The 11,648-nt window shown below is 50.3% G+C and overlaps 5 protein-coding genes across 5 annotated transcripts in view; 2 read left to right on the forward strand and 3 right to left on the reverse strand.

Annotated features, from left to right (window-relative positions):
- Positions 1–2,205: 2,205 nt before the first annotated feature.
- On the forward strand, positions 2,206–2,664 carry K452DRAFT_307639 (uncharacterized protein; the record flags this gene model as incomplete). Its single annotated transcript, XM_033543085.1, has 1 exon — positions 2,206–2,664. The coding sequence occupies one exon, from the start codon at positions 2,206–2,208 to the stop codon at positions 2,662–2,664; it is 459 nt and encodes a 152-aa protein (XP_033398411.1).
- Positions 2,665–3,932: 1,268 nt separating this feature from the next.
- Positions 3,933–4,565, reverse strand: K452DRAFT_317647 (uncharacterized protein; the record flags this gene model as incomplete). The annotated part of the gene is made up of 2 exons (XM_033544087.1): positions 3,933–4,093; positions 4,144–4,565. 2 exons carry the CDS (start codon positions 4,563–4,565, stop codon positions 3,982–3,984), a joined length of 534 nt encoding a protein of 177 aa, XP_033398412.1. The 3' UTR covers positions 3,933–3,981.
- A 471-nt stretch (positions 4,566–5,036) lies between these two features.
- Positions 5,037–6,846, reverse strand: K452DRAFT_248159 (uncharacterized protein). Its single transcript, XM_033538082.1, has 3 exons — positions 6,210–6,846; positions 5,504–6,139; positions 5,037–5,457 (listed from the first exon to the last, which is right to left on the reverse strand). The coding sequence occupies exons 1-3, from the start codon at positions 6,459–6,461 to the stop codon at positions 5,122–5,124; spliced, it is 1,224 nt and encodes a 407-aa protein (XP_033398413.1). The 5' UTR covers positions 6,462–6,846; the 3' UTR covers positions 5,037–5,121.
- A 438-nt stretch (positions 6,847–7,284) lies between these two features.
- Positions 7,285–8,618, forward strand: K452DRAFT_307642 (uncharacterized protein; the record flags this gene model as incomplete). The annotated part of the gene is made up of 6 exons (XM_033543086.1): positions 7,285–7,471; positions 7,516–7,535; positions 7,588–7,624; positions 7,666–7,739; positions 7,785–8,254; positions 8,300–8,618. 6 exons carry the CDS (start codon positions 7,285–7,287, stop codon positions 8,616–8,618), a joined length of 1,107 nt encoding a protein of 368 aa, XP_033398414.1.
- A 2,464-nt stretch (positions 8,619–11,082) lies between these two features.
- K452DRAFT_9419 (GMC oxidoreductase) overlaps positions 11,083–11,648 on the reverse strand; it is a 3,249-nt gene continuing 2,683 nt past the window's right edge. The window contains exon 5 of the mRNA XM_033547338.1: positions 11,083–11,643. Within this exon, the coding sequence (XP_033398415.1) occupies positions 11,192–11,643 (452 nt within the window). The 3' untranslated portion in view covers positions 11,083–11,191. The remainder of the gene's footprint in view (positions 11,644–11,648) is intronic.

Consider the following 11,648-nt stretch of genomic DNA (forward strand, 5'->3'; position numbering starts at 1 on the left):
GATTTAGGTCCCTAGGAGCGCTAGTTGCTACGTTCCCTTCTGATGGTTCGTAAGTTTTTTAGTAGGGCGCTTAGCAGCGCGCGCGGGGTTAGCGGGGGATAGAGAAGACATGATTTGATTAAAGTAGATAAGTGCTTAGTTAACTAAAGAATTCGTTAAAGCTTACTAACCTGCTAGTACATTCTCAAGCCCGTTTTATAGGCGAAAAATGGCCTCCTACGATATATAAACGCGTGTTTAGTCTTTTGCTTTTTTATAGTTAAACCAGGCCTTATAAACAGGCGGGCCTACGCACCGCTGCAGGCGCGGGTCGGTGTTAATACATTTATATAATGGGGACAAGGATCGCTTCAGGGGGTTAAGTTAGTCCTGAGGCGAGATATTACCCCACTTCGGCCTACAACACCGAAATAGACGACTAAAACAGTGGAATATGCACGTAACACTTATGCGCGCCTATTCGGTGCGAATAGACGTCTAAAACACGTGTTTAGACGACTAATTGTATGCAACGCCTAATCGGTGCAATATAAGTGCTCTCGGAATTTCGGAACGAGAGCTAGTCGTAGTATAGCTAGTCGAATTATCTAGCGTCTACTGTTTTAGGCAGCTTATGTCTTTTTAAATACACGCTAGCCGCCAGCCGTAGGATATAAGTGTAAAGATTAGTTAGTGGTTACTCGAAATACAGCTAGCCAGCCACGCAGCTGCGGTTAGAATCGAATTCGGTAATGATGTGTAAGATTCCGCTTCGTACTGCGGTTTATAGCTAACCTAGGGCTCTTCCGAGTATACGGGATAATCTCGCCCGTGGTTAATTTAGCAGGTGCGTGGTTGTTATGCATAAACTAGCTACTTTTTTCAGCACTTTTCTAATTCTGCATTATTGCCAGGCGGCCCAGGCCTGTCTGAATTTTTCTCGCATTAGCAATATCAACCACTAACAAACCCTTATTACCCTACACACTTCGAACATGCGACTCTCTCTTGCTATGCCTGCTACGGTCCCTCGCTGCGATACCTGCTCTCTGCGACATCTGGGTGCGATCCGGTATTATCATGGGTCTCCAGCGGTCGCTCGATGCGACGCTTGTGCGCCCGCTACGATCGCATGTCGCCTTCTGGGGTCTGCTGCCGCACCGCTTGATTGGCCTGCTGTGACAGCAGCATTAGATCTTTAACGTCTTAAATCTGCAAAATAACAAAGGTTAGCCTGCTCTACTATACACTGTAATTATTCCTTTGCCTAGAATGGTCTATCTTGTAAGCGCTTAACTGTAACAAACAAGGCTTGCGTCGCATAGTAGGGTTTGTTTTTCATTTACTTTTTTATCTCTTATTTACATTTTTTGCGAATGTAACGTTACGCGCGTGTAGAATCCTTGGTATGTGTTACAGCATATATTAGTGATACCTTGCTGCCGGTTTGTGCTGCCTATCCAAGTCGAGAAAATTGGAGAATAAAGCCGGATAGGCGACTTGCATCATCGATGGTCGTTAGTAGTACTTTTTATCATAACATCGTATTTGCTACTTCTTTCCTTCCTAACCTCCCCCCTTTACCTTAGCTCCAACGCAGTCTGTTAACAGCGTACTGTGGTTACGGCTGTTTACCGTTGCCGTTAGCTATTGTCGACTTCCGCTTTGTAGAAGTTACGTAGTAACAATGATTAGAGATAAGGCTGAGATATTTTATATATTATTCTGGTATTCAATGCTATATTCCTTAGAAAGAGCTAAACTAGGTAAAGGGGGTAAACGAGAAAGATCTCTCGTAAAAGCTTCAAATCACAACACATATAAGCGTTAATAAGATGTTCATGCCTAGTACTTCGCAGCACTTATACGTAACATAGCAATGCAACATCAACGCTAGCATCAACTACTTTTCGTTAGTGCTTACTTACACTAGCAACAACGGAAGGTGAAGCCATTTGCATGAAACCTGATGGCGTACAAGGTAGGTAATAAGTAAAACCTTAGTCGGCAATGAGCCGAAGTGCGAACGGCATGTTCAAGGGTATAAAATTCGACCTCCCGTAGACCTGTTTAAGTTTCTATCTATTGCCTAACTACTTCTCGAAGCAACATTATCGACAGAAATCAACTGCTACTACGCTAACGGTCTTACCCAACACCTTATCTAGGTCTACTGCTCCCTCTTTAAAATTAGTTCGTCGGACTAATTTCATTTAGACTCCAACCATGAAGTTCTACGTTGGAATTATCTTTGCCGCGGCCGCCTCTACCCGGGTCCTTTCTGCTGCCGTCTCTGACACCGCAGCTGAATGTGGCAGTCTCGGCGTCATGTCGATCGACAACATTCCCGAGGACGTTGATGCTGCCAACGTCCGCAAGTGTGCTAATCATCCTCTCGGCCGCAACCGCCCCTTGGCTGAGACATCTTTGGGGCCAATGGAGGATTCCAATGACACTTCGGTTGAGGCTCCCAGCCTCCAGGCAAGGGATTGCTGGTTTGGCGCCGAATATGGATGCACGAAAGGATATTGCTGGAGGACCTGTGGAACTGTCGGCAAGGGCACATGGTGCTGGACTGCTAGTGATGGCGGCACCGGTCCGTGGTACACTTGCAAAACCTACAGCGACTGTAATAAGTCTCAACCTTGCGGCAAGAACTGCGACAAGTGCGGTTGCAGCTGTTAAGCAAAGTTAAATCACCTCAAGGGCATTAACATCTCCGAGTCCCGAGTCGGTCTATTCAGTAGTGATACAAGTGGCACTACTAGAACCTTCGTTATTAAGAATTTAGTCACTCTTTTAATCTGTTTAATAGAAACGTGCTTATGGTCATGCTGCTTGAGAATGTCATTGTATCATGTATGCTCAGCGTTTCCTTCTCACAGCCGAGAGATCCGCAAGTCTGGCTATTATCGCCCATTTGGCCTATCGACCGGTTGGTGTTGCCTTTTTGCTTCCTACTTCACTCTCGCCATCTTTCTTTACGATGTTGTTAAGCTCTTTTCGGGCCTGCTGCTACTGCGGACAGAGTAAAGAATATACTATATAGTCTCGATTCCATGTCCGCATTTATACTATCCTTACTACACTTTCCGGTGGTCTTTCCGGTGGTTGGGAAAGATTGTTGAATTATCGGAGGATGGCAATGTACGTTGTCCTGGAAAGGCTTTTTTCTGGCTTGGTTTTGTTCCTGTTTCCCCTTGTTCCTATCTATTGCAACGGTCGATCGTTGGCTGTGATTCTGGCATTGTCTCCGAGACGGCTCGGTGCACTGCTTTGTTTCCTGTGACTCCACTATGGGCTGTCACTTACAAAAACTTAACCGCCGTTCTTTTAAGTAAGACGATGGATATTTTCTACTATCTATAATGGCCCAGACGCATGCAATATGCGACCTGGAGTTTGCACATCCGTCTGCAGCGAGTACTGGACTATCCATGCCAATGGAAAAAACATAGTTTGTAGTCCCGCCATTATTAAAACTTTGGGGCCTTATCAAACAAAACCAGGAAGCTTGAAACCACAGTTTGAAAACATGCTGACCAGCTGACGCGCGGAATTTGTGGCTTGTTGCCCCTGATCGCGGTGGTCTTTGCATGGTGGGGAAGCCTTGTGGACGCGCACGGAGCGAATTACAGGAGTTTTATCAATGCTGAACGGACTCTAGACTTCCACCCTATGAATAGAAGACGGCAGGGAATAATTTGCAACCGACGGAAGAACTGTTCTATGTAAACATGTTGCTTTGTGATTCTCGGTTGACATTGAGAGAGGACGCATCAAATCATCTGTTGCGTGCCCAACACTGCAAATCTCGTGTCCAGCGAGTGCGAATACGAGCGTTGCACGGTAAAGAAGATCATTACTCTCGACATTCTCTCAACACGTGCACGAAATCTGTTGCAGTCTAAGACGGAATCAAGGTAAGAAAAACTCAGATTCTGTTGACTAATGGTCTAACCAGATGCTGATCTATTCATACATGTTACGTCTTTCTCACGTTTAGGTGTTATGACATTTGACGCTACGCGTTTTGTCGTTGAAATCGATACCCTTGAAGTCACTGAATCCGGGCTTATAGAAAGCCCTATAGTCGCCCTTACAGTTCGCTTCTCTATCTAGGCGTTAGTATAGAAGCATTGACTTGGGGGAACATGAACTTACTTGTAAAAGTAGCATATGTAGCCTTTGTCCGGCCCTCCGCTAGAGGCCTTTTTATCCAAGCCTATTCCCAGATTCCAGCACGACCTTGCATTCAAAGATATATGCCAGCAGTTTCCGTTCCAATTCTTGTCAGTGCACATATAGACGCCCTTTCCATATCCACCATTGTGTCCAATGTACTCGATGTTGGCGCGCTTGGCAAGCTCAGCGGGAGGGGGGTCTTGAGGTGTGTAGACGTGGGGAGGTCCTTCTTCTGTAGCGTCCGTAGCGGGATAAACGTCAGCAACGGCGACGTCGGGGACTGCACGCTCGTTGAGGGAATGGTGATCCTCAAGCTGCTTGAAAGAGCCGTGAGCTTGCGCGGCGACGAAGCCGGTGACAATGGTGGCCAGGGCCAAAACGGGGGAGATGCCGATATGCATTATGATGGTTCGCTATTGGCTTGATCGGGAAGGCAGGCCGGTCGGAGCAGGCATGACATGGGGACTTATTATAGGCGACGGCATTTTGGAGAGACAATAGCAAGAGAATCGGCAGGAAGAAAAAAAGGCCTACGCTGCGAAACAAAGCTGCGAAGCTGGGGTTAAAGGGCGAGGACAATCGCAAGGGCGACAATACTAAGGGTTAGTATTGTGGTGCAGCGCCACGTCGCATGCCGCGGCACGATCGGCATTTTGTTTGGAGTTTTGGACAGACACGGGCGAATAATGACGAGATACGTCGCAATGGAGTGATGGAATGGAAGAAGTCGGACGTGCGGGGTGGAGGCGGATGGGCGGCTCTCAGGGCTGCGGGAGGCTGAGGAGAGCGGGCCTCGGCAATTGGGCCTTCCGGTAGCTGCCAACCTTAATCAAACGCCCTCTCGTTTCAAGGCCGCAACTCGGCTGGCCATCATCGCCCATCACAGTCGCTCCACTCGGTGACGCGCAACAATATGGATTTCGCTTCTTACGCGCACGGCCTACGGATATCTACAGCCTAGTTCTTACCCTCCTCCCACCTGGGGTAATCCGTGTATCCACTGGGGTCCTCGATCGGCCCGTAGAACTTGGCCCGGTTGTACTTGGTCAAGGGCTTACCATTCCGCAGCCGCTCGGGCAAGTCCGGGTTGCTGATGAAGTACCGCCCGTACAGCAGCGCATCGTACTTGTTGGCTTCGAGCAGGCCCCAGCTGTTGCTGTCGTCCCAACCGCCCGCCGAGAAGAAGGGCGTGTTGCCGAATATCTCACGGAACATGGAGAGATCCACGTCGCGTAGATTCCAGCTCGCCAGGAACTTTTCCTTTTCTTCTTCCGAAAAGATTTGCTCATATCGCTGTTCGAGTCAGCTTTGGTTCAAGGTGCGACAGATCTGGACGTACCGGCTCGATGAAGCTCACGTAGCTCATCTTTGGTAGCTGCTCCTTGAGCTTCCGGCTCAGGTGACCCCATGTTTCCATCCTCTGCTGACCGCGCGCCTGGTTGAACAGCCCAAACGGACTCAGGCGGATTGCCACGTTCTCCTCGCCAATCGCCTTCGCCAGCTCCCCCATCAACTCTAACACAAACGTGCACCGCTTCTCAGGGCTACCGCCATACTCATCCGTGCGCTTGTTAATGTTGCTGCTCAAAAATTGTTCGGGAAGATAGCCGTTCCCGCCGTGCACCTCGACACCGTCGAAGCCCGCTTCCATGGCCATGCGCGCCGCAGAGCAGTAGTCCTCGATGGTCCGCTTGATATGGTCCTTGGATAGCTCTTTGGGCGGGAACTCGGAATACTTGACGAGCTTGGTGCTACCCACAGGAGGGAAAAGGTACGGCTCGTTAGGATCATCCCAGGAGGACGAAGATGAGCAGACAGCGTCCGTGCCAGTCATCTGGGGGATGGTGGCCCGGCCGGCATGCCACAGCTGCGCGTAAATGTAGCCGCCTTGCGAGTGCACAGCAGAAGTGATTTTCTTCCAGCCTTCGCGATGCTCCGGGACGAAAAGGCCAGGAACACCAGGCATGCCGTTGGACTGTTCCGCGTCAGCATGCCGATCAGTGGCTAGCGGTCGAATGGGTCGGTTCGGTTCGCAAGCTACCCACCTCTAACGAAGGAGCGATTCCCTCGCTGATGATAAGGCCGCCATCGCTCGCTCGCTGGCGGTAGTATTCGGCCATCAAATCATTGGGATACCAGACTCGGTTCGGCTTCTCGGGAGTGCTCTCTCGCTGAAGCGGGGTGCAGCGGTTGCGCGTACACGGGGCGAAGACGACCCGATGCTTCAGCGTCAATTTGCCATTGGCAATTGGCAAGGGCGTGAAAAGCTTCGAGTTGGTTCCAGCCGGGGCGGACATGTTGACGGCGTGATGGATCGAATCGGAATGCGTGAAAAGAGTGGTGACTGGCGTGCGAGAGGAGCTGCGAACTAAAATCGGCACTATGGACCGAGTCAGAACTTATATTAAGTCCCCGGCTATTAGGGAGTTGTGGGGCCATAGGGATGAGGAGTTATTTCGGGCCTTTTTTGGGGTGTGGGTTAGGAGACTGGGGAAAGGGACGGGCCCTGGCCAGATGGACGTCGATCCGACAGGAACCAGATACCCCCAAGGCCCTTGCGGTCGCAGCAACGGCCACCTTTGATGCAGGCCGCGACACCACATCCCGCAACAGGAGTGTCTTCCTCTTGACGTCATCCCACTCGTCCACTCAGACTGTCAGCCGCCTCGGGGTGGGTCGCGACGGTTCCTGCTGATCTCTCGCGTGTCGCGTCGTCCTCACGTGCATAACGAACATGTTACCGCTCCTCATTCACCGACCTTAAGGGAGAACCACTCGCTGCCCACTACTTTTATGCTGCTCCTCTGCTCCTCACGGCGCTGGCCACCTGTCACCTGCCCGTCCCTGACCGCCAAAATCCCGCGACCCCACCCACTTCCCGCTCCCGCGGTCTGATGTTGAGCTTCAGTCGCTTAGCTATCGTCTGATGATCTAGTCTGTGCGGATTTTGTTATCTCGCCTACGACCATAGTCTGATGCTCCCAAGGTATCGCACAATAAAGTGTGAGTCGATCCCGGCCGATCCGGGCCTCCACTTACGGGGCCTCGAGCGCGGCATACATGACACGGCCAGACCTCAAGTTCCAACCTCTGAATTCCTTCCTCCAGAAATGATCCATCATGTCGGCCAATGAACCTGCCTTGTCGCCGCCGTCACATGTGACGCCAAACCTCGATAACCCTCAAGACATCATCAGGGGTGTCAACTTTGTCACCCAAGGATTATGCCTTCCCGCTATCTGCGTATGCGTTGGGCTGAGGATGTTCTCCAGATGGAGGCAACTAGGCGCTCTAGATTGGGATGATGGTAAGTTTTGCGCATGTTTTGAAGTACTCTTCTAACGTTATCAGGTTTTTGCATTGTTTCATGGGTATGCAGGTTCGCCGTCGACGTACAGATTAGAGCGTCACTGACTCTCACAGCTTCTTATGATGGGATACTGCGTGTGCGGAATTTTGCGTAAGTGTACCCTTAGCACTGATCGATCTCGACGCTAACAGTCTCAGTGAGCCTTCACGGTGGTGGCAACAACCAGTGGGAAGTCGCAAACTTTGAAATGGAGACGTTCCTAACGGTAAGTTACCAACGACGTTTTGTCTGAGCGTTGCTGATTTGTTAGATTGGATACGCTGCCATGGTCTTGTACAACCCGATGGCGTTATTCGTAAAACTCGCTCTCCTCATTATCACGACTCGAATATTCGCGCCTTACAAAAAAGAAGTCTGGGGCATCTACGTCGTCATGGGCCTTCTAGTCATCTACTACATGATTGCGTGGTTCATTAAGATATTCATGTGTACGCCCATCAGCGCGTACTGGAAGCGCGAGTGGGACCATTGCATGAACGAAGGCAACATCTTCATCGCCGACGCCGTATTTAGCTCCCTCTCCGATCTGGTTATTCTATTCCTTCCTCTCCCTCTCACATGGAGCTTGCAAATGCCCACGAAGAAGAAGTTCCGGGTCATGGGCATGTTGGGAGCCGGAGGTCTTGCGACCGCATTCAGTGTGTACAGACTGGGCATGGTCATACAAAACGAGACGAACCCGAACCAAACCATTGTATTCATGAAGGTGGTTTTGACAGGGTAAGTTTGCTTTTGCTCTCTCCAAAACTTTTCTAACGACTACAGTAACGCGGAAGCCGGCATTGGTCTCATCTGCGCCTGTCTCCCCGCCATCTCCGCATTGGTCGCGCGCCACCGCAAAGACACCAGCGTCGACGGCACTGGAAGTTCGTACCTTCACTCGTCGCGCTCGCGCATCAAAGACATCCCACACAAAGAAAGCCAGGACGAAGTCGAACTTATGCACAACGCCGCCGAATCTGGGACTCTAGGCAGCGCTGGCGGCGAAGACAATGGCATTACTCGGACCGTCGACTTCAAGGTCGTCACGCAATCGAGCGTCAGCGAAGACCGAACCGTCCACGCGATTGGTGCCGCCGTTTAGGATTAGAATAGGGGGGAAAGTGGGCGGGGATTTTGAGATACCCTTGGGATGGAAATAATGTTTAAGGAGTCAGGGACGGGTGGTGGTTCTCGTATGTAATATGGCACAGGACAGGTATTGGCAGGAAGAAGGGACGCCACATCGACCCATGAGCTGATTTAGTGCGCAATATGAGCACCATCTGGATGGATCACTGGGCCTTGACTTGGAAGATAGGCGATTCAAATTAGGGAATCCTTTGAACTTCAGCTATGTACTTGGCGATGCTGAAATCCGTCTGTGCCGGCTGAATGGAAAACTTCGAGAATGGCCTGTTTAATCCTGTCTTGGTTTTAACAAGCGATGTTCCGCACCTGCGGATATCATAGCTAATCGGGTTTGCAAAAGGGGGGATGTTTGGCCCACATTGGAGTTTTGGCCCCCACCTTTAGACGAGAGTGGACATTCGTCTAACATATTGAAAGCAATGTTTAGACTTACTGAACCGTGAAACTCTAGAGCATATTACGTTCGTATTGGCATCGTATTCAGTGGGATGGTAAAGTGAATGTATATAAGTAAACCCACAAAGTCACGGAGCAGGGGTTGTGACGCGCTGGTTTGAGATTTAGTATCGTCCATCCTCAAGGGGTGTGCTCCTTGGAAAGGAAGATGATTGGAACCGAAAATAAGACGATAATACGAAGCACTAGATTATAAGTATGGGTTGAGAAGCAAAATTCTTTCGAAATTCTACCCTTACTACCTTTAAAAGCCTTCTCAAAGTCAATGTGATCTCCATAGTTTCAAGTAATAATCTCGGAATTAACCAGCTGAAGAACAATCTTAACTGTTGCTGCGTCCATGAAAAGCATCACTTTCTAAAAAAGTCCTATGGTTGCTTTAAATTTGTAGCCTTAGATAATGCAACAGGTGTTTGAATTAGTTATATTGATGTTAGTTATAGTTTTTCCTATTACATCTGGAATCATTAGGGTTACTTCCGAAAGAGCTTCGGGGCGGCTTGAATTCGAAAGTAAAGTAAGAAAAAGACTAAAATTTTGATTCCACTAATCAAATTGAATATAACAGATATAATTGAGTACATAAGAAAAACTAGGTTTTAGAATAGTATAATAGCCATCGCCATCGCTTTTTAGTATAATTCCGCGTTCCGTCTGTCCCTAAAACCAATCACTTCAAAAGAAAGACTAAGTAATAAAGCCACGAAACACAAAACGCATGCACTAAAACCCATATTTTCAACAAAGGAGAAGTGTAAAGGTGTAAAGTAGTAGCGACAGGCAGTGGAAAAAAACCTCCACAAAAACGTATTGTATCTCAGAGGCCTCCATTCTCTTCGCCATCGAAATACGAATTCCGGTCCGGGCGGCGATGGTAATGGCTATACCGTCCAATGGACTTTGTGTAGTGTGAGCTGGAATGGGGACCAAATTTGGCAGCCACGTTGGCGTTGGCAGGACCACGGGTGTCCTTGGTAGGAGCATTTTTGACTGAGGCACTAGTGGCGGGAGCTTGACTGGTCGGAGCAATGGATGATGAGGTGCTGACAGCGCTGCTGGCAGGGAGGCTGCTGCTAGATGCACTGCTGGTTGGGGCGCTGTTGGTTGGGATACTGCTGGTTGGGATGCTGCTGGTTGGGACGCTAGAAGATTGAGCACTGGCAGCTGGAGCACTGCTGCTCTGTCCGCTTGCAACAGGAGTGTCGGTGGAAGAGGCACTGCTAACCGGTGCACTCTGAGCCGTAGTACTGGTGACACTGTTGACAGGGCTGTTGTTTGAGGGGGAACTGCTAGAAGAAGCGCTGCTGGCTGGAGCACTGTTAGCTGGGGTGCTCGTGGAGGAGACTTGGCCGACTGAAGAGCTGGATGCTGGAATTTCGCTGGTGATTGGGGCTTTGCTGCTGAAAGCACTGGTAGTCGGTGCACTGTAAGCTGGAGTGCTGGCAGCACTGCTTTCAGGACCGTTGTTCTCAGACGCGCTGCTGACCGGAACGTTGCCTGCGGATGCGCTGCTGGAAGGAGCGTTGTTGGTGGAAGAGGCACTGCTGAAAGAAGCGTTGCTAGCAGAGACACTGCTGGCTGGTCCACTCTGAGCCGGTGCGCTGGTAGCGCTGCTGGCAAAGCTGACTGAAGGGCTACCAGCTGTAACACTGCTAGTGGAGAAGCCACTGATGACTGGAGCAGTGTTGGCCAAAGGAGAACTGCTAAAAGAAGCACTGACAGCTGAAGATGCACCGCTAAAAGAGGCACTGATAGTCGAGACAGCACTACTGAAAGATGCACTGGCAGCTGGAGATGCACTGCTAAGCTGGGAGCTAGCAGTTGAAGGCACGCTCGAAAGAGGAGCACTCTGAGCCGATCCACTATAAGAATTGACAGCGGCGGACTCGGCCGAAGCAATAGCCTCGGAAAATGCGCTGGCAGCGGGGACACCGGTAATGACTCTGCTGCTGGTCTCTGAATTCCGTTCCGAAGCGCTGATTCCCTGTACGTTGGCCGCCGAAGCACTTTCGATGTGAGGGCTGTAGGCAGAGGCACTGACAATTGGGGCGCTGGCAGCTGAAGCGCTTTTCACAAAGGCGTTGTAAAAAGAGGCACTCTGACCCGGAGCAGCACTTCTAACGGGAGCACTCTGGGCGGGAGCATTGCCACTGCTAGCCGGAGCATTGCTAGCCGGAGCACTGCTAGCGGAAGCACTCTGATAAACAGCACTCTGTGCAGAAGAACTCTGAGCCGAGACACTACTAGCCGGGGCACTGCTCGCAGCAGAGCTTTGGGCAGAAGCACTAGGAGCGGGAGTGCTCTCGGTATTAGCACTGCTAGCCGAAGTATTGCTGGCAGAAGGACTTTGAGCGGAACTTTGAGCCGAACTCTGAGCCGAACTCTGGGCGGAACTCTGAGCAGAACTCTGAGCAGAACTCTGAGCAGAAGCACTTTGCTGAGCGGAAGGGCTTTGCTGAGCGGAAGGGCTTTGCTGAGCGGAAGGGCTTTGCTGAGCGGAAGGGCTTTGCTGAGCGGAAGGGCTTTG

This window comes from Aplosporella prunicola, assembly GCF_010093885.1.
Source record: "Aplosporella prunicola CBS 121167 unplaced genomic scaffold K452scaffold_10, whole genome shotgun sequence".
In the NCBI taxonomy this organism is placed as follows: domain Eukaryota; kingdom Fungi; phylum Ascomycota; class Dothideomycetes; order Botryosphaeriales; family Aplosporellaceae; genus Aplosporella; species Aplosporella prunicola.

What these genes read in the sequence shown, in the direction of transcription:
- K452DRAFT_248159 (XM_033538082.1), bottom strand. Translation starts at nt 6,461, where the DNA reads ATGTCCGCCCCGGCTGGAACCAACTCGAAGCTTTTCACGCCCTTGCCA. An exon ending in GAATCGCTCCTTCGTTAGAG is followed by an intron (nt 6,140 to 6,209) that starts GTGGGTAGCTTG and finishes GACGCGGAACAG; the next exon opens with TCCAACGGCATGCCTGGTGT. An exon ending in ACGTGAGCTTCATCGAGCCG is followed by an intron (nt 5,458 to 5,503) that starts GTACGTCCAGAT and finishes TGACTCGAACAG; the next exon opens with CGATATGAGCAAATCTTTTC.